At 35.3% G+C, this 27,881-nt stretch overlaps 1 protein-coding gene across 1 annotated transcript in view; it reads left to right on the top strand.

Annotated features, from left to right (window-relative positions):
* LOC129746085 (neuromodulin) overlaps positions 1 to 27,881 on the top strand; it is a 483,903-nt gene that overhangs the window by 446,524 nt on the left and 9,498 nt on the right. Inside the window, exon 3 of the mRNA XM_055739546.1 lies at positions 25,003 to 25,133. Coding sequence (XP_055595521.1) covers positions 25,003 to 25,133 — 131 coding nt within the window. The remainder of the gene's footprint in view (positions 1 to 25,002; positions 25,134 to 27,881) is intronic.

The raw sequence follows: 27,881 nt of genomic DNA, 5'->3' as shown, positions 1-27,881 counted from the left end.
TACACACCGATAGAGCAATCACACTTGGTGCGAAGCAAGTCTTTTCGATTTCGAATGTGATTCCAAATGTGTGATTGTGCGGACTCGTTATGTGCCCGGATCCTGGGGACTAGTTCAAAGTGTAGCTACCAATGTAGTACATATGGAGTTCCAAAGTATGCCCTCGGTAGTGTTTTGGACGAATTTATGCCTACAAATGATACGACAATCAGATTTGCACGTTCACATGCGATGTTTCTGGTTGGTTCCTCTATGGCAAAATTTCGATGGGTGGCAGTCGTTTGATTGGGAAATGTCATGGAGTCGATTTGAGTTCGAATTGACTTTTCTGGGAAATTGATTTTTTTTCTACATGGAGCTATTCCGATGGATGCTTCGAAAAGTAAAGCCATTTTTGCATGGAGGATGCGGAAAAACAATGATAAAAAAAACTTGAAAATTAAAATTTTATTGTGGCTCCAGAGAGTAAAATAAGACACCGATGTACTGAACTGAATACAAAAAGTTCAAAATAATGCCGAATTACTCTCTTCCAGACTCCGATTCTAGACAAATATCAAAATCTGTTCATAATCAATGCTTAATTTTAACATTTGTGAGACAAAATTTGTTTTTTTTTAAAATATTTTTGAATCAGAATTTGATTGCCGGATTTTTCTAGGCTTGCCCGCATCCGGTCTGACCTGGATGCCAGGATTTTGAAAATACCTGTCCGGATTAAGCCCGGATTTTTTACCTTATTGGCTTAATTAAGCAAAAGAAATAATAATTAATTTAAAATTAGATATGATTTTTGAAACCAAAAATGAATTTTTCATCGAAATAGGCATCAAAAAAGTTTTGGAGGCTTCGCAATTTTTAAATAGTGCCTGGATTATACTCTGATTTGTCCGGATATTGCCTAGTTTTTTGTTTTGACATTTTTTATATTCATAGTATTCCGTGTCACGACATAACTTGACGAACATAATTCCTAAAACTCACTCGGGCCATGGCAACCGTTCTCCAATTTTTCGGACACCCCACGTTCGCCAGATCACTCTCCACTAGGTCTAACCACCTCGCTCGTTGAGCCCCCGCTCGTCTTGTTCCTACCGGATTCGTAGCGAACACCTGTTTCGCAGGACAGTCGTCCGACGCTCTCGCAACATGTCCTGCCCAACGTATCCGGCCAGCCTTCACCACCTTTTGGATACAGGGTTCGCCGTAGAGTCGCACGAGCTCGTGGTTCATCCTTCGCCTCCACACTCCGTTCTCCTGTACGCCGCCAAAGAAGGTTCTTAACACTCGTCGTTCGAATACTCCGAGTGTACGCAGGTCCTCCTCGAGCAATATCCATGTCTCGTGCCCGTAGAGAACAAGCGATGTCTAATGAGCATTATATTCAGGTTACACTTAGTGCGAGGGCCAAGTCTTCTTGACCGCAGTTGCTTGCGGAGTCCATAGTCAAATATATCGGTGACTTAATTCTTTAAACAGAATATCAATGTAACACTTTTGAATACGCACATATTTCACCATGTATCATTACATACGATTCCTTACTTCCTACAATGGCGCTTAATTTATATGTGTGTTTTGTTAGGTAAAAATGATGGTCCATCAAATCTCCACTACTAAATGTCAGCCGTATTTGATACATCAGACTAAATCTTTTGAATCCTATGAATGTATTGTGGTGACAAATTTCTGTTGTCATTAATTGAAAAATAATCAAGCATACTGGATGGAAGTAAAATGTACATTCAATGTTTTAAGAAAGAAAAAAAAATCTTGCATGAGTTAACAACAATTCTCACACATTTTCATTTTATAAAATTTTAAAAACCTTCAAAGTATTCATACCTTCTTTTCATAAAGTAATAAATTTGTAACAGTTGGTGTATTGAAAATGGGAAATATTTTATTTAACTTGATTATCCAGTGCTGCAAATAATCAGTGTCAGTTTAAAATTACCACTTGAATTTATTGCAGTGTATCGGTGAATTTAATTCCAACTGGATTCATATTCCGTAGTTAGATAAAAAAATGGATTAACGCAACGGAAGTTGCGTTCGAGATTTGACAACCGTAATTTGACAGTTCTGCTGATAGTTTACATTTCAGTCAATGTAGCCGAGCATCATATGAATGTATATCGTTTTTCAAGATGCACTAAATTATTATTTGAATAAATGAATCGACTTTTCAGCGAGTTTTGTAAATTATTGGATATCGATCAGAGTTGGTTACTTTAAAACATCTATGACTAATTTGAAATATAACTAAAATAAACTATAAAGTAAACCACACGGTAAACTTAGATTATTCAGAGACTGAATAATTTCGGTTCAGCTGTCCCACCAAGTATGAAGATGTAAACAACTGAGTTGGAATCCATCAAAATTCTGAGTTGTTTTCATCTATTGACTTTCAAAGCCAGGAACTTAGCGAAGACGCATACGTTTTCGAACAAAATCGATGAAAAAAACTCAGAGAGTTCAAAAAACCAATAATCAAGGTGAGTACAACATTTAATTACATTTTCTATTAGAAATTAAGGTGTCCAAAGGATAAATACAAAATTAAACAATTTTAATTTTTCATCCAGCAATCTCTACGGAAGCCATCATTCACAACTGTAAGTATAATTTTCTCATAATTTTGAAGTGCAAATCTTTTCACCTATGGTGTTTTCTTTTTTTTTTTGTCTTTTCAGATCAGCTCAAGTTAGACAGAATGTACTGGCGGGTGAGCGTTCCAAGTGGGACAGCACGAAGTTCCACCGGCTGAATGCGGTCAAATGGCCCGGTGGCACTAACTTTTTTTGTGGTAAAAATAAAACACCGGATGAAAATGCACGCATCCATCTTCTAAATACACCGTACAATTGTCTTTTTCTTTTTGAAATCAGAAATTCCATTCAAAACCGCTTTGAAATTTCATAAATTTTTGATTTTTTTTCATTCAGTCGATCCATGAACAAACCTAAACAACCCTGAACGAAAACAACTCAGAATTCGCGAAAACCCCTACAATTCATTTCTGAGTTTTCCTAGTTTTGGCGCATTTTGAATTAATTTCCTTTAAATCTGAGTCAAGGAGAATTAGAGTACATAATTTACCGCAACCGTCAAACATGGAAACTGCATTTCGAACTGAAGTAAATCTTCAGTGCACTTTCATGCGTTCTTCTTTTTCCAGAAGATTACAATCCATAATAAAGTCTAAACGAGCAATACGAGAACGAACAGAAAGCTCAACCCGAAAGCAATCTGCACACTCATTCACCAATCGGCAACATCCGTCATCAGTATACATTCAGTCTCTTTGCAGGTTCATAAGATTCTCCAATCTTTATTTTCAGTACCAAGCAAACATTGCTGAAAGTGTAAAAGGTCCATTCTGTTATCATTACCTAAGTTTATTTGAATGGTGACAAGGCTGATTCGACGCGCTACTTGCTAATTTTAAAATACTCAGAGCTCGACTCCATTTTACTCAGACATCGCCTTTTGTATGGCTCAGCCGTCGCTTGATCTAAACGACACAGTTTTTCCGAGTAACGGCTACTCAGACGACTCAAAAATTGGCACTCAGCGAATTCGAGTGCTTGAAGGCGACAACTGATTGAATTTATTGAATCAACAAATCTATCATTTTTTTCAACAATTATACAGGTTTTTACTTTCCCAGCATAAAAAATCCGGTCAAAAATTGTTTCGAAATCATTCGCGCATTCTGAGTAATCCCGACTCAGAAGTCGCGAAAAGGGCAGTTAGTCAGATTTGAGTAAAGGCTGTTTAGTCAGAACCAAGTAAGTGCGGATTTGGCGACAACTGAGTAACCGTCACTCTGAACTGAGTAGTTGAAAGTTAGCGAGTAATAGACTCGTGAAAATAGAATAATTTCTGCTGAGATTTCTATTCTAAAGGATTTCGATAAAAAAAAACCTCTTTTCCAAACAATGTGTGGGAAGGTTGAGAAATAAGTGTTCGGATTGGCGAGAAGAACGCTGGCGAGGGAGCGTGTGGGACGAATGTGAAGGACAAAACTATGATAAATAACGACACAAATATTACGAAATTATGACAAAAATATGACAAAAAGTTGGCAATAAAATGACAAAACATGACAAATGTGGTAAAAGTATGACAAAATTATGACAAAAAATACAAAAATCTGACAAATATGGCTACAACTTTACAATACAATGAAAAATACCAACAGAACACTGTCGAAAATATGACAATTGTTATAAAAATATGACAAAATTTTAATAAAAAGATGACAAAAATGACACAATTTTGGCAAAATTATAACATATGTGGTGTGGTAAACAATTGAAAAAAATATGACAAATATAACAAAAATACGACAAAATATTTTCAAAAAACATTCAAAAATATGACAAGCTAGGTAAAAAAATGACGAGTATATGACTACATAATGACAATATTATGACATAATATTGTGATAAAATCTGATTAATTTATGACATAAATGAAACAAAAATGACAAAATTATGATTAAAATAAGACAAAAATTTGAAATTTAAGGGATAAAAATGTTGTCAAACTATGTAAAAATATGACAAAGTGATAATCATATGACAAATGGCATATCTTTCAGATTGTTGTATATTTTTACTGCATTTGTCAAAAGTTTGCCATGTTTTGTCATTTTATTGTTAATTTTTTTTATTAGTTTTGTCATATTTATCAGTTTTATGTCACAATAAAGTCTTATTTTTATCACATTTGTGATATTATCGTCTAAGGTTTATCTATTTTTTGTCATTTTATTGTTAAACTAATGTCATATGTTTGTCTTTTTTTCCACTTATTATTCTTATTATTATTTTTTCAAAGTTTATTATTCGTTTGAAGTTTACATTTTTTTATCATTTCCACTGATATGTTTGAAAGTACTATATTTTGCATTGTTACTGGTGGCTGGTGGGTGGCGGTGGCGGGGGTGGTGTCTGTTTGGTGGTGGGTGGCGATGCGGAGGCGGCTTGGCGGTGGTGGTGGCAGAAATGGTAAGAAAAAAAATTCTCTTTTGAGGGGATGCCGGGCATACTTCCTAACTACTGGACTGGTGTTTCATTCATAGCAAAGCCATTCTACTACGAACATAAGCTTTTATAAGTTTTTTTTTAAATTTGGTTAAGTTTTGTTTTGATTTTATATGGGCTAGCAGAGCATTGTAACGAGCAATCCCGGAGTTGGTAAAACTTCGTTTAGCTTTTTCTGTGTTTACTCGTCGAATCTGAAGATTTCCTTGATCTCTTGTTGGGCATCTGTGAGAATTTACCGGGAACTCCAAGTTTTTGTGTGCTCGAGGATTATCTAAAAAGTTTTTCATTTGGACTAATGTCTGAACTTTTCTTAGACCTTGGACGGGGAAAATTGATGCTGAAGCATTGTGATACAGCTGATCAGTTGAGTATAGTCGCGGTTTCCGGTATACTTCAAGCATATATTTTGAAGCATCTGTATTTCTTTCATTTTCGTTCTAGATGCACTTCCATGTACTGCAGCTTTGACTGTACGAAGGCATGGTACATGGTTATCATTTGTTTTGTGGGCAGCAGATTTTTGATCCTCCAAAATAAACCACAAGCAGCACTTATTTCTTTCTTTAGTTTATCTACATATATGTGCGATCCATTTTAACTTGTCATCAATTGTTGAACCCAAATTTCTATAATGATTGGATTGTTCAATCACTGTTGAGTTGACAACAAGATCGGGAATCATCTGCGTTGTGTTGGACGTGGTCCTTTAAACAAACAAGGTATATTTGGTCTAAGATAGGTTTATGTTTTTAGATCAGTTTTCATACTGTTGATTATATGTTCTGGATTTTCACCAACATACAACATGGAGGTATCATCCGCAGAAAGGCGAGATTTCCCACAAAGTCCGAGATTGGGCTGGTCATTGATGTAAATCAGAAATAACAGTGGGCCCAAGTAGCTACCTTGTGGAGCATCGACCGATAGTGGACAAAGTTTGCTGGTGACCTCATTGGCTATTACATATCGGGTGCGATCAGCAAGGTAGCTCTCAAATAACTTGTTTGATGTTCCTCTGATGCCATATATATCCAGTTTTCTCAATAGGATTGTATGATCAATTATATCGAAAGCTTTTTTGAGATCCAGATACAGTATTTTTACAGATTTTTCCCATCCATAGCATTTGTTATTTCATCAACCAGTTCACAGGCGGCGGTGAGCGTGCTAGATCCACTTCGAAACTCATATTGATGGTCATGTATGATACGATGCTGGTTTAGAAAGTTCAATAATCTGGAAGCCATCATTTGTTCAATAACTTTGCTTAAGACAGATAACACTGATATTTCCTTATGAATCGGAACAACCTTAGCAGTCTTTAGGTACGCAGAATAGCTGCCTGTTTCGATAGCTTCGTTGAACACATCTTTTATGACACTTGCAAAGAGTCTGTGATATCTTTTCAAAAAGATGGCAGTCATTCCATCGTATTGTCAAAATTTAGCTTAATTCTTGTAATATTTTTCATATTTTTGTCATATTTTCAGCACATTTGTCAAATTTTTGCGTTATCTGTCAGATTTTTGTCATGTTTTTGTTATGTTTTGTCATTTTTATAGTCAATTTTTTGTCATATTTGTCACATATTGGTCAAATTAAATATTGTCATAACTTTGTCATGTTTTCACCATATCATATTTTGTCATAATTTTGTCATGTTTTGATCACAATTGTCACATTTTTGTCATATTTGTCAGATATTCGCCATGTCGTCATCAAGAAATATATATTCATCCCTTCTCCCGTCCCCCTCTGAATAATCGTACAGTCTTTGCGGGTTTCAAATTGTGTTTTATTTTCGAATCCCAATTCACAGTTTTCGGAAATGACATAAACAAATGCCTACTGAAACTTTAGCTGACACTGATCGAATGCAGTGAGTGACAGTAACGCCTAAGCGAAAGACGCTTTCGTAGCAGCCGAGTGAAATAAGTTTAATTAGTTCAGGTTCACGAGTGAGCTTTCTACTGACTGATAGACATATTCACAAAGCTTGCCTCACGTACGAGGATGACCGAGCCGATCAAAGGCTTTGTTGACTTTTCTATTCCATTTATTTCAGTTTAAGCTTTTTACACTGATGGATAATCACAGTCAATTCGTGCTTTCAGAAAAATTGCAGCACTGTGATTAACACACCATTAATAACTAGTGGAGATAAGGGCATAATGGGCACCTTAAAGAGGATGTTTATTGTTTATTTAACCATAGAAAATAGCTATAATATGTGAGTTACACTACTGTTTCATGTTCAGACACTGGCTCTACTTCCTATCTGGCTGGAACTTGAAGAAGTAGATCAAAACGTCCAAAAAAGCTGTTTTATGTTTTTTCCGAAAGCTAAAAATTGCTCACTATTGGGGCATAATGAGAACCCTCTTTGGGACAGTATTAGCACCATTAATCGGGGCACGATGGGCATTTCTGCCATAGAATCTGCATTGAATTGAACTCGATTTTAGATTTACAGCAATACAAATTTCATGTGACGATTTGGTCTAGCGGTAAGGTATCGGAGAGGACTCGAGTTCGATTCCAGGTCGAGGCGAATTTTTTTTTTCATTCACCATTCATGATCAATGCACTTTGCACTAAGGGTGATTCGTAGCATCCATCAAACAAAGCAACAACAAAATAATGTATGGGTGTTTGTAGAAAAACAATTCACATACACTCATACCATGGCCGTATTAACGGGGGGAGGGGTTTTGGGGGTTAAACCGGGGGGGGGGGGGGGGTGGGTGAAAATCTAAAAAAGCAAGCTAAGTATTCTACTCTATATTCAAAATTTTAAATTCAGAACCAAATTATGATAATAGAGTAAGCTTTATCAAGAGTAACAATCTAGATTAAAAAATTGTTAATATACAATTCTTTAATTTGAGTATAGAATAAGTTTTGTTTAAGAAATGAAAGGCTCTCCTAAAAAAACTTATTTTATGCTCAAATCAACTAAATCTGATCTACCAGACTCTTAAACAAATTCAAAGATTTTAACCATCGATGAAAGCGAATTTAGGTTTAGGATCAATTTTCTGAAGTTATGATGTAAACGTAATGTAAAAATACTTAAAAATGAATAATCATTAAATTTGTTTCAATATTTTTGTATTCGTGTATAGTTGGGCAAAAAATCATAGTTAAAAATCAGTCACCACCCCCCATGGGTCGGTTCTTCCTACGGCACTGACTCATACATTATTATTCTGGTGCTTTGTTGAGATGATGCTACTAGCCGTATAATTTAATAACAAAAATAATCGACCATGAATGGTATATGAAAAAAAAAATAGCCACGACCAAGAATCGAACTCGCGTCCACTGATAATTTCTCCGACATCTTACTACGCCAAACCGTCAGACGAAATAAGAAAAGCTGTAGCTCTATAACTCAGTTGACTCCATTGAGTTGAATTCGCTGCTGGATTCTACAGCTCATTATGTCTCGATTAATGATGTTCTGTTTGCCTCGAGTCCCCGAGTTAGAGAAAAAACGAATTTTTAAATTGATGATGGTGAATCTCGAGGAACAATGTGTACATCATGTAGCAGTCAAGGTTGCCGAAAAAAAATCTGTGTTTTTAAGAAAAATAATTCTGACCTTTGTGATTTTACCCAAAAATTCTGTGATGGATTTCTGTGATGCTATATCTTTGAATTTCATAGAAAATTCATGGTAAATTGGGTCTTTTTCACTTTTTAGTCGGGCAAAATCAATTACCATTACTAATCTTATAATACTTTTCTAATTCAAGGTAAGAAATCTTAATTTGATACTGTCCAAAAAAAATAAAATTTTGGAAATTCATTCGAAATTAAAAAATTCTGTGAAATCTTTGAAAATTTCAAAATTCTGTGTTCTGTGACACAGATTCTGTGATGAAAATTTGCTGAAAATTCTGTGAAATTACAGATTTTTCTGTGATTTCGGCAGCCTTGGTAGCAGTGCGTATATTATAGATCAAGATGATTTAACGATCATAAGAACTTATTTTCCGGTGCTCTAAAATAATAATTTCGTCACTTGAGAAGTTGTTTTTTTTTGTAAAAAGTAAAGATGTTAAGAAGATTTCTTTGTAGTGAAAAATTAATACTTTTTATTTATAGGAACTACAAACATGTTCTTCGTGAAAATTAATTTGGAAATTACGTATTTCTTTAGAAAAGAGGGGTGCCCAGTTATCTCCGGGTGTTCGTTATGCCCTTAACTCCCCTTCTTAGAATTATTTTAAGAAAAAATTTAAAAAAAAAACTTGGAATGTTCTGATTAGATATGGCTTTAAGAGGTGTATCAAAAAGTCGTAAACCCATTTTCAATCGTAAGTGATTGATAATTATTAATATGAAACCTCAACAAGCATTATTGTACAACAGTTTTAAAATTTGTAAAATCGTCAAAAATTAATGGCGTTCAATGTTCAAGTATGAAGTCGAGTTCTTTAATCTTCACATTTATTCTAATCTCTTCTCCCAACAAACCTCCAAGTCGCAGCTCTCAACTCCCAGACCCCAACAAGCACAATTATGCATGATTATAAATATCCTGGCAAACAGGATAAGCTCGTACCATTCATTTGTTGTAACAACGACGCCACTCTAGCGCCGAAGGATGTTTACTTTTTCCTCAAGGGGCTTACCACATTAGTTCTTCACAATCATAATGGGAAACGTGTTTATGCGTAGGTACATATTCCGATGCCCGGTTCTTGGTTCCATCCATGTGTTTTGGATGTGTGTGAATAGGATTGAACCACATGAAATAATAATAACAATCATCACCCACCCATCCATTTATTTTTCTTACCCATTTCATCCCCCCTAACCTGCTCCAACAACATCCCGGTTAAGGCGGGGAGAGGCAAACGAAACCCTTCCTCAAAATGGAGCTCACGTTCCTCCGAAAGTGAAGAATCGTACACGGAAGCAAATCGTGAAAGTGGAAATGGGATTATCAAAACCAAAATAGAAAAACACGACCCCCAAGCCAGCTTCATACATATAGGACGTGGGATTGTTTGGGAGCATATCAGCTAGCAAGGCAATAATAAAGGGTGGGAGGGGGTTCGTTCAGAAATTCCGGCACACACAAACGCCCCCCGTTTTGTCAAAACAACTTTACAGCAGTAGCAGCAGGAGGAGCTCTACCTAGTGCTTCCGGGATGGTGATGGAGCACAAACGAACTTCCGCAAAGTTCCGTTTCGTTCCCGTAGGACTTGTTAAATTAAAGTTTTGAAAGCGTTGGTATGTTTCAAAAATCTCTTACTTGGGTATTGCTAATTGAACAACCTTGTAATAGAATATATTTTCCAAATTTAAATAATGAATTAGCTGCATTCAGAAGCGTTTAAGCATTTAGGGGATACGATTTGGAATTTATTTTTTTTTTTCAACTAACTGAGCAAAACAATTGACACGTCCCAGGCCACGAATTTCAACCCCTTTAGTAAAGAAAAACGGGCGAAAAAGGCTCTAACCCAGTACATTCTCATGATCTATATGTGAAGGTATTATGATTGTTGCCTTTCTCGTTTTTGGGCATTGGCCTGGATGGCTCGCTAGCTAACGTAAGATTTATTTTGGCAACCTGCTGTCAGTCATCGTGATATTTTGATAAAATCGTACAGGAAAAGAGGGGTTAATTTAATGCGCTCGCTACCTGCCCTTTCTCAGATGATGGCTCAATCTGTAAATTTGATGTATCACGTTTTTGAGATGCTTAGACTTCAAACCTTCAAAACAAACAAAAAAATATACAAAAAGAGGTTATGAGTGTTTTATTATTTTTATCTGCGTGATAATACCTGTAGCCAAGTATCGATTTTTATTTATAGCTTCCCTCAAGTGTTATATCACCGATTATGGCATCATTACTCTCAGGCCGATGTCGATAAATTCTACACGCAAACAGCCCTTTTTTGTTGTCGTAAATCTCGAATGCCAACAAATGATCCACTTAATTACCTAGCATAATAACCAACTCAGCTGTTTTCTCTCTGTTCTAGGATGTGAGTATCCCGCCATTAATGGTCTGACCACAGCAAGCAAAACTCACCCGAACAATAAAACAAACTGCAACCGTATTAATAAAACATCAACCTAGGACGATAATGAATTCCATTTTGATAACAGCCTTCCACCTGTTCGATTCGATTCGAGTTGGTAGAGTAACGAATCCTATAATCATAATTTGGAATCGAAATCTCGGAATTGATCGTAAATCTTATCGGATATCTGATAACTAATACCTGATTTTGAAATTTGATACCAAGAAATCAGATTGAGACTTCTGCTGAAGAATCCATAGTTAGCACTTCCACAGCTGGTTATTTAAATAAAGTCGGCAAGCCTGTTTTAAATATCGTTTCCATTTGTTAGAATGTGATTGTTTTGCATAGCGTGTTTGTTAAAATTTAAGTTTCATCCATCCAAAAATTTATTTTTATTATTTCAACTAGTAGAATTTGTTTGAGTATTTTTTACCCCTAAATGTATGCAGCCCTCTTATGCTTTTTCTCGTAATAAGGATGGATCTCGCAAAATCTGGACGCATTAAAAAGGGTCTATCTCGGAAATTTGTAAACGAAATAAAAATGTTTTGTAATCAAAATGTAGGGTTTTTATTGCACTTCAAAGAAAAAATAAGAAAAAAATTATTCCGATGTTGTTTTGATGAAATTTAGAACTTTTCGTCGAGGGCCACTCATCATAGTTTGGACACCCTATTCGCTGACCTCAGCGGCCATTTTGTTCCACAATCTCTTCATCTCTGTTGCATCCCGAGTCTTCCTACCATTCTTCTTCATCTTCTGCTTGACAATTGCCCAAAATTTTTCGATAGGGCAGTTGGGTGGGTTGATATCCTTTTCGACAAAATCCACCCGTTGGCCCGATGCCACTGTAGTACCTCTTAGCTGTAGTGGAAGCTTGCCAAATCTGGCGAAAACTTTACTGGTCCTTTGTGAAATCTAATGTACGAAAACGTTTTTTAAGGCATCCCTCCTTGTACATTTCGGAGTCCATGGTCTTGTTTTTTACAAAAACCGGGGTTTTTCGTTCGCAGCTGCAAATAACTTGCCAGATCAAACACTTTCTTGCCGGAAAAAACGAATTTGAACTTGGCAGGGACATCACCTCGACCAGTGGCTTTGTAAAATTTTTGGCCAGGAAGCCGCCCAAAATCAGACTTCACGATTTTTGAACCACGTCGGGTTTTTGACGAGGGTGTCCAAAATTAATTTTCGCCTCACGGCTTTCATTACGTCTAACTTTATCGGAATGAAACGAATCGCTATGAAATTTTCAGCACTGATAGAAGAAACATTTCCGAACAAATTACTGTCAAAACATTCCAGATCTGACAACTAGGAGCGCTATGATATAATAAACAATGCGTCCAGATTTTGGATGATCTATGCTTTAACGGCTATTGGAAGAAAAAAATGTAAAATTTACTTCTAACAAAATCAAAAACTACTGCAAAAAAATATTTTCAAACGGGCTATTATCACAAAGAACCTATTATTACATTTTTTCTTACAACGTTTTTTTGATAAAAACATGACATTTTCATGATTCTCAGTAGGAAGTCGAATCAAAATACCGGTCTATCAATTTCAGCCGAAATGGTCTTATTTCTTCATTCGATACTTGGTTTTTAACTATCCGTTTCGTTGAACTCAAAATTCCTCCCGAATCGCTATTTATTTTTCCGCCACGGTACATGCGCTGTGTGAAATTACATGAAAATGCATGACCGATTTAGCGTTGTTTGACCTAACATTTGAACCGTATTTTCAGCTGATTCAACTGTACATTGTTTTTCTCCCGAGAATGAGGTACGGAAAGTTCAAGATAAATAAAAAGAATATTTCATACTTGGAAAAAAAAATTATCTCATGGTTACAAAATTCTATTCTAAGAAACAATTTTTTGGAACCAAAGGTCTATTTGCTGGATAGCTTTTTACAGGCCATTTGACATGAAAAGACATCTCCGGGTTTCAACAAAACATTGAATTACTTTTACGTTTGAATGCTAAATAAAGAAAAGGAAGAACTGAATAAAAGATTTGTTAATGATGCTGCAACACACTGGTTGATGGCTCTATTTTCAAAATAAAGCTTGCATTGGTATATTTAAAAATAAGCAACTCTTAAAAAATAGTGGCTCCAGAGAAAACGACCACAAATTGTTAGATTTAGTGTTCAGAAAATAACCTGCAACACAAACAACCTGAAGCGTCGCTCAACGATGCTCTAGTTTTAGGAATTTGCCTTGATTTGTTCAAGCTAATCGACAAAAATAACTTTTTCTGCTGTAACATGTGGAAGTTAAGGTTAAACAATTCGAACAATCTGTAAAAAATCATGTGTTGTCAGGTCTTAAATGTACACTATATACTATGTACATATTAACAAAAAAAAGTTACAGTGGTTGTATATATGAAACGACCGAGAAGTTCACGTAGAATTACTACAGTCTATCCCGAGTCAATGTGTTTTTCGTTTCAAATAAGCATTCTAGAATAAAGTATGTCGAATTTTTTAAAGGAACTTAACTTCGAAAAAAATCATTCTTCCATAAATTGTCGTTTCAATAACCATTAATGGTCTAAATCGACCCATAAAGGTAGTATGCAGCTTTTTCAACTGCATAACAAAAGGCGAATTAAATATAAGTATAAGCAGAAACAAGGCCGATGTCGTCGAAATTATGCGCCCGGCAGTTATGCAAATAATGTGATAAACACATGAGCTTTGTATCAAACGCTTGCGAGAAAAGCCTACATGACTGCTTTGATCTAAACGCTTGACTCAGGGCAAAAGCTCCCAAACTGTTTTTGTTGGACTGTTGGATTGGAATCAGTATCATGTTTTCATTTCCCTTAAGATCACATAGCAATCACTAGCTTAAACTGTTGCTTAAACACGAGATTCCCGAGGAAGCGTTAGATTGACCATGTTTTCATATCTACAAATAACAAAAAAAGGCCCTTTTCAGGGCCAAAATCTTAAAGAGAGTTGCGCTTGACTTTTCTTTTACATTAGGTGGATGACGAGTGCGTTGTGTTGGTGGTGCGTGATGGGTGGGTGGTGTGTGATGGGTGGGTGGTGTGTGATGGGTGGGTGGTGTGCGGTGGGTGGTGGTGGTGCGTGATGGGTGGATGGTGTGTGATGGGTCGGTGATGTGTGATGGGTGGATGGTGTGTGATGGGTCGGTGATGTGTGATGGGTGGGTGATGTGTGATGGATGGGTGATGTGTGATGGATGGGTGGTGTGCGATGGGTGGGTGGTAGTGGTATTTGATGGGCGGGTGGTGTGCGATGGTGGGTGTTAAGCGAAGGGTGGGGATGGGGAGTGTGCCACAGTGGTCCAAAAGGGCCTGAAATGGAACTTTTTTCCTGGTGATTTTGTCTTTCATTTTAGCTATTAGATGTCTTCAGAACATTTACTAGTAAGATTATTTCCCATAACGTGAAAGTATCAAAAATAAGTCACAGCCTACTACGATAAAAATAAAAACACTAACTTTTTTGTTTGAAGAGATAGAGACCAAATTTGTTCTACAAAGTTGTAGATATCATCAAAATATGAAACTTTGCTGAAATAACAAGAGCTTTATCTCTATTCAGTGCAGAGTTATAAAGCTTTTAGTTCAAAACATACTTAAAATTTGTTTTTTGTACTTAACTATTGTAAATTTTGAACTTACATAAATATGATGTTCACAACATTTATTGCGATACTCAATACGCACATTTTGCACTAGATCTTAAGTCTCTACGACCTTGTCTTCCGAAGTTATCGCAATTTCAAGTTTTATTTTTGCTTAAATTCACGAATTTCTAGGGTAAAATGGGGCAAGTGGATCCAAAAACTAAATACCACATCTTGAAGTATGACTCAAGTACTACAAAATTAGCCAAAAACTACTTGTCTCCACGCGCCCGTTTTTGAGTACGGTCGGCATAAATTTGTTGAATTCTTATATTTTAACGAGAAAATAGAGTTTTATTGTCATCGTTGAAATAAAAACATGCCTAAAATGCACATAACTTTATCAGTATTCAACTGAAATCATCAAATAGTACATCAAAACGCATTGAAATTTTATCACCTTTTCAAATTTAATATTTAAAAAAAAATTAACAAGAAGCATTTCCAGTTAAAACCGTAAAAACGCTTTAAAAATTGTGTAAAGGTACAAACGGTATCATCAAAAATTCTCTAAAAAATACCATTCAATAGCTCGTTTGTTGTTGCAACTTTCATTTGAAGACATCAAAACAGATAGTTCATTCCTTGAGAAGATATGACAGAATTATTAATAATCAATCTCTATTTTCTCGTTAATATCTAAGAATTCAACAAATTTATGCCGACCGTACTCAAAAACGGGCGCGTGGAGACAAGTAGTTTTTGGCTAAGTTTGTAGTACTTGAGTCATACTTCAAGATGTGGTATTTAGTTTTTGGATCCACTTGCCCCATTTTACCCTAGAAATTCGTGAATTTAAGCAAAAATAAAACTTGAAATTGCGATAACTTCGGAAGACAAGGTCGTAGAGACTTAAGATCTAGTGCAAAATGTGCGTATTGAGTATCGCAATAAATGTTGTGAACATCATATTTATGTAAGTTCAAAATTTACAATAGTTAAGTACAAAAAACAAATTTTAAGTATGTTTTGAACTAAAAGCTTTATAACTCTGCACTGAATAGAGATAAAGCTCTTGTTATTTCAGCAAAGTTTCATATTTTGATGATATCTACAACTTTGTAGAACAAATTTGGTCTCTATCTCTTCAAACAAAAAAGTTAGTGTTTTTATTTTTATCGTAGTAGGCTGTGACTTATTTTTGATACTTTCACGTTATGGGAAACAATCTTACTAGTAAATGTTTTGAAGACATCTAATAGCTAAAATGAAAGACAAAGTCACTAGGAAAAAAGTTCCATTTCAGGCCCTTTTGGACCACTGTGGTGTGGTGGGTGAAGGTGGTAAGGGGGTTGCGGCTGTGTGTGTGTGTGTGTGTGTGTGTGTGTGTGTGTGTGTGTGTGTGTGTGTGTGTGTGTGTGTGTGTGTGTGTGTGTGTGTGTGTGTGTGTGTGTGTGTGTGTGTGTGTGTGTGTGTGTGTGATGGGCTAGTGAGGTTCTGAGCTGTCACAACACAACTTGCTTCCGCCGCTGTTGGTCAGCTCTGCTACTGCCCGTGTCACTAGTTTCAATTTCTCTGATTCAATGAACCAAACCGTCAGTTGACCCCTTGTTTTATACCTTTCGTAGGCTGGAAATAACAAAACTCATGAAGGTGCGGGGCGTCTAATTTTTTTTCCATTTTCGATTAGCCAATCAACGTTGAGCAGGCTTGGTATGTCTTTTAAGAGAGATGTCTTTGAAAGAGGCGTTTTTCGTGACGCGAGATCGGTTCGCGAATTTCAATTTGCCCCCCCTATAGTGTTGCCGTAAGACGTAATTCTACGTCAAAAAAGAATAGTTTTCATGAAATTGGAATCAATTATGGTTTGCAAGTTTGTTCGGTGTTTAATAAGCAGAGTTGATGAAAATGAAAAGAAGGAAAAAAGAGACTGTGTGCATTGGTTATTTATTAAAAAAAGGTGTATAAGCTTCGTGAAGAAATGGGGAAAAGGGATAGTGAAATAAAATTTGCCGGCAAAAAACATGATCAGCTCAAGAAGTAGAAACTTTTAACTACAAGCATGGTGGATTGTGTATGGATCTTTGTATCGACAGTTGGTTATGGATTTATCGACCAGTATCGGTCGATGGGTAAGATGAACATTATATATCGAAATTTTCAATCAGTTGCCAACTAGCCCGGTATATACACGGATGCCGGAATACCTGTAGTAAATTTATAACATTGAAGATGTTATTTATTTTGAACTGGTTGTGTAGCTGATTAAATAATTTCTCCAAAATATACATTCATAAACACGAAATACATCCATTCCACAACAGTTCAAACGAAGCCATGGTGTCGGGTATTGTGAACACTGCATTGTGAATGCATATGAGCACATGCTTTGATAAAACTGCGGTGAATTCGTGCACCCATGGTGGTTTATCTACATACATACATACATACATATGTACATACATACTATGTACTATGTACATATTAACGATACAATATTAAATTCTAGCATCATTCGGACTGGCCTATAATACCTACAAGGCATGTGTGACTCACATTCAGCATTGGAGGAATACTTCTAAATTAATTGAGTTTTCTGAACTAAAGATTTTAACCCTCTACTTCATGAATAATGAATCTGTTTGGAATTTTTTTTTATCGATGAAATTGCCACTGACTGGCCAAGAGGATAGCGTTACAGTCTTCTAAGCCAGAGGTCACGAGATCGGTCACGGCATACACAATACTTTTTCTATGGGCTGGTGGTTTAAGCATTTGGAAGATGGTAGCCATTATATCCTTGAAAGGTGTACGCCTAGAGTAAAGTAGAATTTAAAACTCTTCAAAGCAGCTTGGAGAATAATTGTAGCAAGATTTAGAACACGGGTTAGAAACCTTACAATGGTCCATTATTATGCGCCAACTGACGTTGTCAGCTCCGACAATCTGGACCTTGAGCGCATCATGGGGCGCCATGGTCTAGGACACATGAGCGAAAACGGAGAGCTGTTTGTAGAATTTTGTGGCAACAACAACATGGTGATCGGTGGATCGCTCTTCCCCCATCGACCAGGCCACTTGAGTATCCCTAGATGGCCAAACAGAAAACCAAATTGACCACATCTGCATCAGCCGAAAATGAAGAAGGAGCCTTCTCTATGTCCGCAACGACCGCAACAAACGAAGCGCAGACAATGCATCTGAACATCACCTCGTCCATGGTAAGATACGAATGAGAGTTGCGCGTGTCTAAAGGAGCGAGGATAAAGTCGGGCGCAGCGATGCCACACATACCGATTTTCCGGTATTTATACCGATTTTTGAGCAAAATTTTGACCAAGAATCGGTATATACCGATTACCGATTTTTGGCTAAACATACCGATTTCATACTGATTTTTAAGATTTTAACTCAACATTCATTCCACATCAACATTTCCACTTCATTCAAGCTATCCTCGTAAAGGTCCCGTAGAAAGAAGACAAAGTTCGGTAGCTGGCGTGGCGTAACTTTGATCTGTACAACTTTTAAAGTATTCTGCAAAGATCTCCACGGCTCACACTCATAATTCGTTCAGTTGTTAGCGCTGTTTTGTTCCTTTGTTCTGTCAAATGATGCAATATTATGATACAAAGCCAATGGACTAAGCTCAAGGCTGATATTTGACCTTCTGCGACTGCAATAGAAGTTCCCTAAGGTCAATCTCAATTGACGATCGCATTAAAGCTCTTGTCTCGTGAGATGCTTACTTTTCAAAGAAATACATACACCGTTTGAATATAATCATAATCCTTGTTCAACTCGTCACCAGATGAGGTATGTCGAGATTTGAAGTGCAATCAGATACACGGTATGTAATATCATCGGTATAATCTTCAATCATTCTGCATCTTGTCAGCCAAATAAATTATATCTTAAGTATCTAAACCGAAGAGATCGCAGAATTAAAGACCACGCCAGGAAAAATGGGTTTCAGTTATAGTAAAACTATGTGTTTTTTAATCTTTTTCGGAAGAACACCTTCTTTAAGAGCACATCTCTCATTTATTTTCGCATAAAATTCTTGGATTTTCATATGACCAATGCGTGATTTTTCATAAAATAAAATTAATTTTTTATTGGCTATAATAAAAATTGAAGCAACAACTCTCTCAACTTTCTGCAATCGTTTCTTTTTCTTAAACGAAGACCATCAACTTGGGCCCATATTTACCTCGAACTCAAACAGTCATTGGATTTGTAAGTGCTTATATACTAAGTTAAAATTTCCTTTTGGTTGACCTGGCTCTATTATTGCCTTATCGAATTTATCAAATTTACATCCCACTTTACTGCCGCTATTCGCAAGACTGTCCCATATGCATTTTCATCATTTTTCAGTTTATCTCAAAAATCGTTCAAATACAGTTAGTTCTTCAATTTAGACTAAAAACTTTCATTACTTTGTTCTCAACATATATGAAAAAAATACCAAGTCATGTCCCATATGACATATATCCGCAAAGCTGTCCCATATGTCTATTTATACAGAATGCTTCAAAATTGCTCCTCTAATTTACGTTAATTTTACAAATGTTCATACAATGTGTGCGACAAAATAAGCATTCATTGAAATTGCAAAAGTTAGATTAGATAAAACAGTACAGTAAAGTCAAAAATAACAATTTCCATAATTTTTGCAAGCTTAGTTTAGCCTAATGGGTAATTCCCCCCAAACTGTTTTTTTATAATTTCGCATGAGGCTTATTGAATTGTTCGTTGTAAAACATGAAAATAGTCAGCTACAAAACAATAGTTTTTTAGGTTTTTGTCATGCTGTTACTTGCTGCTTGGACTTTCATAAAATCTATGAACAAAAATACGCGTACCTGGTAGCACACGCTTAAGTCATATTGAATTGATTTTTCTCATCAAATATTTGCAGCCAAGATAATTTGATGTTTCTGATTCAGCATTAATTTAATTTGAAGGTATTTATAGTCTTTCTAAAAAGATAATCGACCGAAAAACTTTCCAAAATATGATGGTACAGGTTGTTTTATTCATGGAACGTTGTTATTCATTTTATTTTAGACCCACTCAATTCTTACGATAAACTTTCTTTATCTTTGACTATCTAAACATGTCATAAACATAATTTCAAACTCATTTTTATCAGTAAACAACCAGTAAAGTGAATAAAACAGCGCAGATAGAGAGAATCAACTGACAAAAGAAAAGCCAAATATGGGACAGCTTTGCGGGTATATTTAATCCGCATGCGAAATATACTCGCGAGGCTGTCCCATCATTATTTTCTCCTCCGCATCAACAACTTCCAAATCAAAAACACATTGGACGAAATTCTACAACAATTATCTTAATATCTGTGAAGAAAGAAGTAGAAAAGGTGAAGTTTTAACCGAGAAATCCACGAAAGTTTATAAAAACCTTTAGAGCCGTTTTTCTCGGTTCGTTTTTTTTGCATATGGGACAGACTTGCCGGCAGCGGCAGTTTAGCCAAACATCAAAACCTCAAGTTTTTACTAAATTTATATGCCTAACCAACGTGTAACCTGAAAGTGCTCGCCATGCCCCTATTTTTATTATCAAACGGTAACTTTTAAAATAAATTTCCATTCAGTTATGAGTACTGGAAAAAACACTTATTTCGGATTATCTGCTGAATTTTCATTTGTGATTTTAGCTTTCGTCGGCAAAAGCAGGTAGTTTTAAAATGAAAGAAAAATGTACAAGTCATAACAAACATAAAGTTTAGTTAAATTTTCAAAACCGTAATTTTGTGTAAACTAGTGTCACCTAGAACCAAGTTACGGAGAAAATGCAATAATATATGCTAAAACACATTTAGCCAGCTAGTTTTGAACTAAAAATGAACATTCATAAGAGTTCTTAGAAATTTGAAAATGTAAGCATTTTTGAATATCCACCTCAAATACCGATTTTCATAAAAGATTTTTTTTGGGTTTCAAAATACCGATAGAAATGTGGCATCACTGGTCGGGCGTCGATACGACGTTCGCCGGTTGGAAAATTCAGAGATGAGAAGAGCATACCTACGTTGAACAGATTGAATCCTGAGCCTCGGAACTGCCGACAGCCGGAACAGTCGAAGAACAGTGGTGAGGAATCAATAATGCCTTTATCACGACGAGCCACGGTACTCAGTAAAGTTTGTGGAAGAAAAAGTGAATGGATGTCAGGTGAAACCTGAAGGTTGGTCGATGATCGGACAAAGGCAAAAGTAGGAATTGAGCAAGCTCGCTTACGATATGCGGAGCTGGAAAAGACAGTTAAACAAGCTTGTAAACGAGACAAGAGAGACTCATTGGGCTAAATCCTTGGCCGAAGAGGGAGAAAGAGCCGCTGCCAATGAAGATATTCTATTACTTTATGACATTTCTCGCCGCCTTAGTGGTGCAAGGACTGATGCTAGAATGCCACTAAAAGACCGAGCAGGTCAGTTATTGACCGATCGAACAGATCAGCTCAAACGATGGATTGAGCACTTTGATCAACTCTTGCGAGTCATGAATATCGATGGTCAATAGAACTCGTAGCGTCAACTCGGAAGAGCACTCGCTGGCTGAAATAGAAGCGGCAATCAAAGACATTAAATCCAACAAATCACCTGGTGGGATCGATTGCATCCCTGCTGAAATGCTGAAAGCCGACCCTGCCCTGTCAGCACAAATGTTGCACCGTCTTTTCGCTGACATTTGGGATACTGCAACATTCCCGGTCGACTGGATGCAGGGTATCCTCGTAAAGGTCCCGAAGAAAGGAGACCTGACAGAGTGCGGTAACTGGCGAGGCATAACGTTGATCTGTACAACCCTCAAAGTACTCTGCAAAGTGATCCTGAACAGGATCCAGAAGAAAATTGACGATACCCTCCGACGGCGACAAGCTGGTTTCCGATCCGGACGATCATGTGTGGACCACATCACAACGCTACGAATAATACTGGAAGAAATCAACGAATTTCAGGACTCTCTTCTGCTGGTGTTCGTTGATTTCGAAAAATCATTCGACCGACTGAACCACGAAAACATCTGGGCTGCTCTAAGCCGACGAGGAGTCCCAGAGAAACTAGTCTATCTCATCGAAGCACAGTACGAGGCATTTCCGTGCAAGGTCTTGCACGACGGTGTCTTGTAGTCTTGTCCGAACCAATCCCGGTAACTGCTGGAGTGAGACAAGGATGTATTTTTTACCACTACTTTTTCTCATCGTAATGGACGAGATCTTGACTGGATCGATTGACTGTAGATCAAACCGAGGATTACGGTGGAATCCTTCGACAATGCAGCAGCTAAACGAGCTTGACCTTGCAGACGATATTGTTCTGCTCGTCCAAAGACAACAAGACACGTAGAGCAAACTAGACGACCTCACCGAAAGCTACAAGGCAGCAGGTCTCAAAGTCAATGTCGGAAAGACCAAGTCGATTTAAATCAAAACAGAAAATCCTTCCAATTTCGTGGTAGCTGGGAAACAAAATGAAAAAATATTATAACAAAATGAAAAAGTGGAGTACTTCCAATAACTTGGTGGCCAGATAAAATCTGATGGCGGCGGTACAAAGAAAGACATCGAAACCCGGATAAGAAAGGCCCGATTTACATTTGCGAGTCTCCGAAACATCTGGCGGTCAGGCCAGATCTTTCTACGAACGAAAATCCTAATTTTCGACTCAAAAGTGAAATCCGTATTGTTGTATGGGTGTGAAACTTGGTGTAATGTAATGTGTAATGCAATGTGTAATGTGTATCTACATGAGTAAATTTTTGTGACGTTCTGTCAAGTGGTTTCCGAATAGCGTCCTATGAGGAAAGTTATCGACTTAAATTTTTGCGCCATCTATAATGTATATGATAAACCACCTTTTTCCCAAATCAAGGATTCAAATTTTTGATGACGTTTTCTGTTTCCTGCCGATTGATCTTACAAATTACTCTTAATGTTGAATTTGGTAAAAGATATGACATATTTAGCCGTTTGTCCTCCTTTGGCATAAACACAACATGTTTGACTTTTTTTCACACAACCACAGTTTTTGCATAAAGCACGATTCCAGATCCAGCTGAAACAGAGTATTAACACCTGTTTAATTGCTGTGCAGGGAAAACGGTCGCATTTGGAGGCAGTATTCCTTGTATATTTAGTAATTCATCATGCCAATCGTTATGAAACACCGACTGAATCGCAGCTTCAACGGATATCAGCCTTCTCAAATAATAGCCATAAAATTTTTCAATTCTTTCCTTGTTTATCTCCCAAAATACAAGCAATACTTGTCAACGAAAAGTTTTGGGCTGGAAACCTGCCAGTTAATGCTACCACTTATGCATCAAAAGTTTTAAGGATGATGGGACATCAAATAAGCGTAGTTAGATAAATTATTGGTTTCTTTAATTATTTTTAATTTTCTTAAAAAATGCGATTTTCAACCTCCTTAGAAAATGGGGTAACTTGCAACAAACTTTGTTTTTAATAAAGAATCTTATGAAAACGTATGGAAATTTAAAGTTTTTAATATATTTGCGTTGCTTTAAAGACCATTACGCATGAAAACACCAATTGCAGTAATTTTTTTTATCTGAAAATCACATTTTTTCTGAAAATTATAATGCTGCATACATTAAGGGGTTACATATTACTACGAAATATTCTACAATCTTAAATCATGAAAATAAATGTTTGGATGAATGAAATTTCAATGTTTACGCGTGATGCAAAACATTCATATTCCAGTACATGGAAACGAGATTTTCAAGGTGTTTCTTTGATTTGCATTTTGTTGCATTTTACCCCTGACACCTAGAGTAGAATAAATTAAAATTTGGTAAAAATCAGGAGATAGTGTTCAATCAAATGATTGGCAAAAAAATTGTATAGTTTCAAATTTATTCCAAGTGCGGCCCGCCGAAAAGATTTGAAATTATAATTGGTCCACTAGTTGAAAAGGTTGCTCACGCTGCTATTCGAATAAAGTAGTTTTCCACTAGAATTTCAATTGGAAAAACTTAACTTCTATCCTGAACAACAAAGTGGAAAATAAGCTACAAAATTGAGTAGTTTCTCTGAAACGACAAAATATATTAAATAACGTAGTGGGTGCCTATCATCCGATATGGATTTATGGTGCCTGATTGCATACCAATATCGAATATGTTTGAAATTTTCATTGGCCAAAATCCAATTTCCATTCAGCACTATCGCCGTGGCTCTCAGAAAACCGGGCTATTGATTTATTCACATTTAATCTTTGTATAAATACTAACCGTAAACAGGCCGTCGATGCAATCCAGTGTTAGACCCCATCCAGGGCGAGTCGGAAGAATTCATCTCCTTTATTATGAAGGCTTGGATTCCTGATTCATATGCGATTTCCTCTCGATTTCACTACATTAGCTATTTACCTTCCCATTCCGGGCACAACGTGAGCTATCGGGCGGGAAAGCAATCGATAATATGGCAACAAAATCCAGATCCGGTCGAAAACCAGCCAGTGCACCGATAGAGACCAGGAAATTCTCCCGGCTAGGACAATTTTGCTTCTGGTGGTCCTCCCTCCTCGTTTTTTCGACCGTGATTGTAATTTATGTATATTTGTCGCTGACAGTCAGTCGTCGGCCAGCCAGCCGGCAATCGATGGCGGTTTTTATGGCGCGGTTTTGTTGGTTTTGGCAAAACAATAAGCGACTTATCGATTTGGATGTACTCTCTTGGATCATGATGATGGTGCCATTGCTGGAAATTGTCCAAGAAGCACGTCCGCAGCTCAGCACCGGCTTAAAGCAACAACTGATCCGGCGAGACAAGTTTGAATTTAATTGGCTTTGGGAAGAAATAACTGGAAATCATTTCAGATTTATGGAAACATCTTTAAAACAAAGTTTCATATATGGAAAATTTTAACACTTCATTCTTTGAAAATGTTCGATTATTTGAGGATAAATAACTGTATCTGTTTGAATTTTCTCATGTACTCAAGTTTCTTATACTTACTTACATACGTACAGAATCTCTCTATGAAGGTGAAAAGACTAGTACAAATTCTAGTCTCTAGACAGGATCCATGTATATTAATCACCTATCAATGCATACACAATTGTGCACTCAGCTGCACTTGCAATCTATTTTTATGTGTCCACCTTTGGCCAGACAATAATCCCTGCCAATGCAATCGAAGGGGAAAAACCTCCCCGGCTCGTTTCGGTTTCAAATAGTAAATATCGATTCTTCTCTTCTTTCCTCCGATTTCCTTTTTTCCAGAACTAACCCATGCCGCCGTCCGAATTCAGTCATGCTTTCGGGGTCACATGGCCCGGAAAGATCAGGCCGACAAGAAGGATGACGAGCCCGACAAAAAGGAGGAGGTCGATATCGATGAGCTAACCAAGAAGGTGAGTTGGTTTATAGCCTGACTGTAAGTAAGATGATTTCAAGCGATCTGTATACGTTTCTCATACCATCAATTATTTTGAACTTCTTTATTGTTTGTGACGTGATGATTAAGGAAACAGTATTTTTTTTCATTATTTTAAAAATTTGTTTGTTATTTAAAAAAAAAAATGACAAAAATGACAAAAAGTACAAAAATTACAAAAATGACAAAAATTACAAAAATGACAAAAATGCCATAAATGACAAAAATGACAAAAATGTCAAAAATGACAAAAATGACAAAAATGACAAAAATGACAAAAATGACAAAAATGACAAAAATGACAAAAATGACAAAAATGACAAAAATGACAAAAATGACAAAGATGACAAAAATGACAAAAATGACAAAAATGACAAAAATGATAAAAATGACAAAAATGACAAAAATGACAAAAATGACAAAAATGACAAAAATGACAAAAATGACAAAAATGACAGAAGTGACAAAAATGACCAATGACAAAAGTGACAAAAATGACAAAAATGACAAAAATGAAAAATTTGACAAAAATGACAAAAATAACAAAAAAATACAAATATTACAGAAATTACAAAAATTACAAAAATTTAAAAAATTACAAAAATTACAAAAATTACAAAAACGACAAAAATTACAAAAATTACAAAAATTACAAAAAATACAAAAATTACAAAAATTACAAAAATTACAAAAATTATGAAAATTACAAAAATTACAAAAATTACAAAAATTACAAAAATTACAAAAATTACAAAAATTACAAAATTTACAAAAATTACAAAAATTACAAAAATTACAAAAATTACAAAAATTACAAAAATTACAAAAATTACAAAAATTACAAAAATTACAAAAATTACAAAAATTACAAAAATTACAAAAATAACAAAAATTACAAAAATAACAAAAATTACAAAAATTACAAAAATTACAAAAATTACAAAAATTACAAAAATTACAAAACTTACAAAAATTACAAAAACTACAAAAATTACAAAAATTACAAAAATTACAAAAAATGACAAAAATGACAAAAATGATAAAAATTACAAAAATGACCAAAATGACAAAAATTACAAAAAATTACAAAAATGACAAAAATTCCAAAAATTACAAAAATTACAAAAATTACAAAAATTACAAAAATTACAAAATTACAAAAATTACAAAAATTACAAAAATTACAAAAATTACAAAAATTACAAAAATTACAAAAATTACAAAAATTACAAATATTACAAAAATTACAAAAATTACAAAAATTACAAAAATTACAAAAATTACAAAAATTACAAGAATTTCAAAAATTACAAAAATTACAAAAATTACAAAAATTACAAAAATTACAAAAATTACAAAAACGACAAAAATTACAAAGACGACAAAAATTACAAAAATTACTAAAATTACAAAAATTATAAAAATTACAAAAACTACAAAAATGACAAAAATTACAAAAAATTACAAAAATGACAAAAATTACAAAAATAATCAAAATGACAAAAATGACAAATGTCAAAAGATAACAATGATTAATAAAATCCATAAAATAAAAGGACAAAAAATTTATAAAAATAGCTTGTTTGATACAAATATCAAAATTGATAATTGTCAAGTTCAATCAATACACTCAAAAAAGGACAATTTTATTTGGAATTTTATATGGAATTTTTGTTATTCTTGTCATTTTTGTCATTTTTGTCATTTTTGTCATTTTTGTCATTTTTGTCATTTTTGTTATTTTTGTCATTTTTGTCATTTTTGTCATTTTTGTCATTTTTGTCATTTTTGTCATTTTTGTCATTTTTGTCATTTTTGTCATTTTTGTCATTTTTGTCATTTTTGTCATTTTTGTCATTTTTGTCATTTTTGTCATTTTTGTCATTTTTGTCATTTTTGTCATTTTTGTCATTTTTGTCATTTTTGTCATTTTTGTCATTTTTGTCATTTTTGTCATTTTTGTCATTTTTGTCATTTTTGTCATTTTTGTCATTTTTGTCATTTTTGTCATTTTTGTCATTTTTGTCATTTTTGTCATTTTTGTCATTTTTGTCATTTTTGTCATTTTTGTCATTTTTGTCATTTTTGTCATTTTTGTCATTTTTGTCATTTTTGTCATTTTTGTCATTTTTGTCATTTTTGTCATTTTTGTCATTTTTGTCATATTTGTCAGTTTTGTCATTTTTTTTAATTGAATTTTATATTAAAAAGGGTACAAACAATTTAAAATATATTAAGTTTTTTTTCATTTCATTTCTTTTTTTTATAACCTACATTTTTTTACACAATTCTGAAAAATTTTAAACCGATATTTTCACTCTTTCTATTATGATTCAGAATTCTCTGAATTCAATATCATAAATTATGATTAAAAGATCTGTCCGAGACGGAGCGAGTATACTATCGCAACTGCCAGCATGCAAAAATCAAGGCCTACCAAATGTCAACCAGTCGGCCCTGCATACAACGTTGAGCGTCGCGACGGCCGCGTCTAACCGTAGAGATCGGTAACTCATTTTACTGCCCCCGAATCATCATCAGCAGGAGACGAATGGCATTCCATTATCATCAGCCACCGAGTGCGATTGGGCAGAACTTCGCCTTTTATTTTATTAATTGTTAGTTGGTAATAAATGTAGTTTGTCAGTGTTTTTTGAATCCGGTTGTGACCCTTAATTTGCCGATGACCATCTGAAGCCACAAGGATGTATCTTATCACCGCTAC

Source organism: Uranotaenia lowii, chromosome 2 (genome assembly GCF_029784155.1).
Source record: "Uranotaenia lowii strain MFRU-FL chromosome 2, ASM2978415v1, whole genome shotgun sequence".
Lineage (NCBI taxonomy): Eukaryota > Metazoa > Arthropoda > Insecta > Diptera > Culicidae > Uranotaenia > Uranotaenia lowii.
Note: the sequence above shows the minus strand (reverse complement) of the source record. Positions and strands in the feature narration are given on the sequence as shown.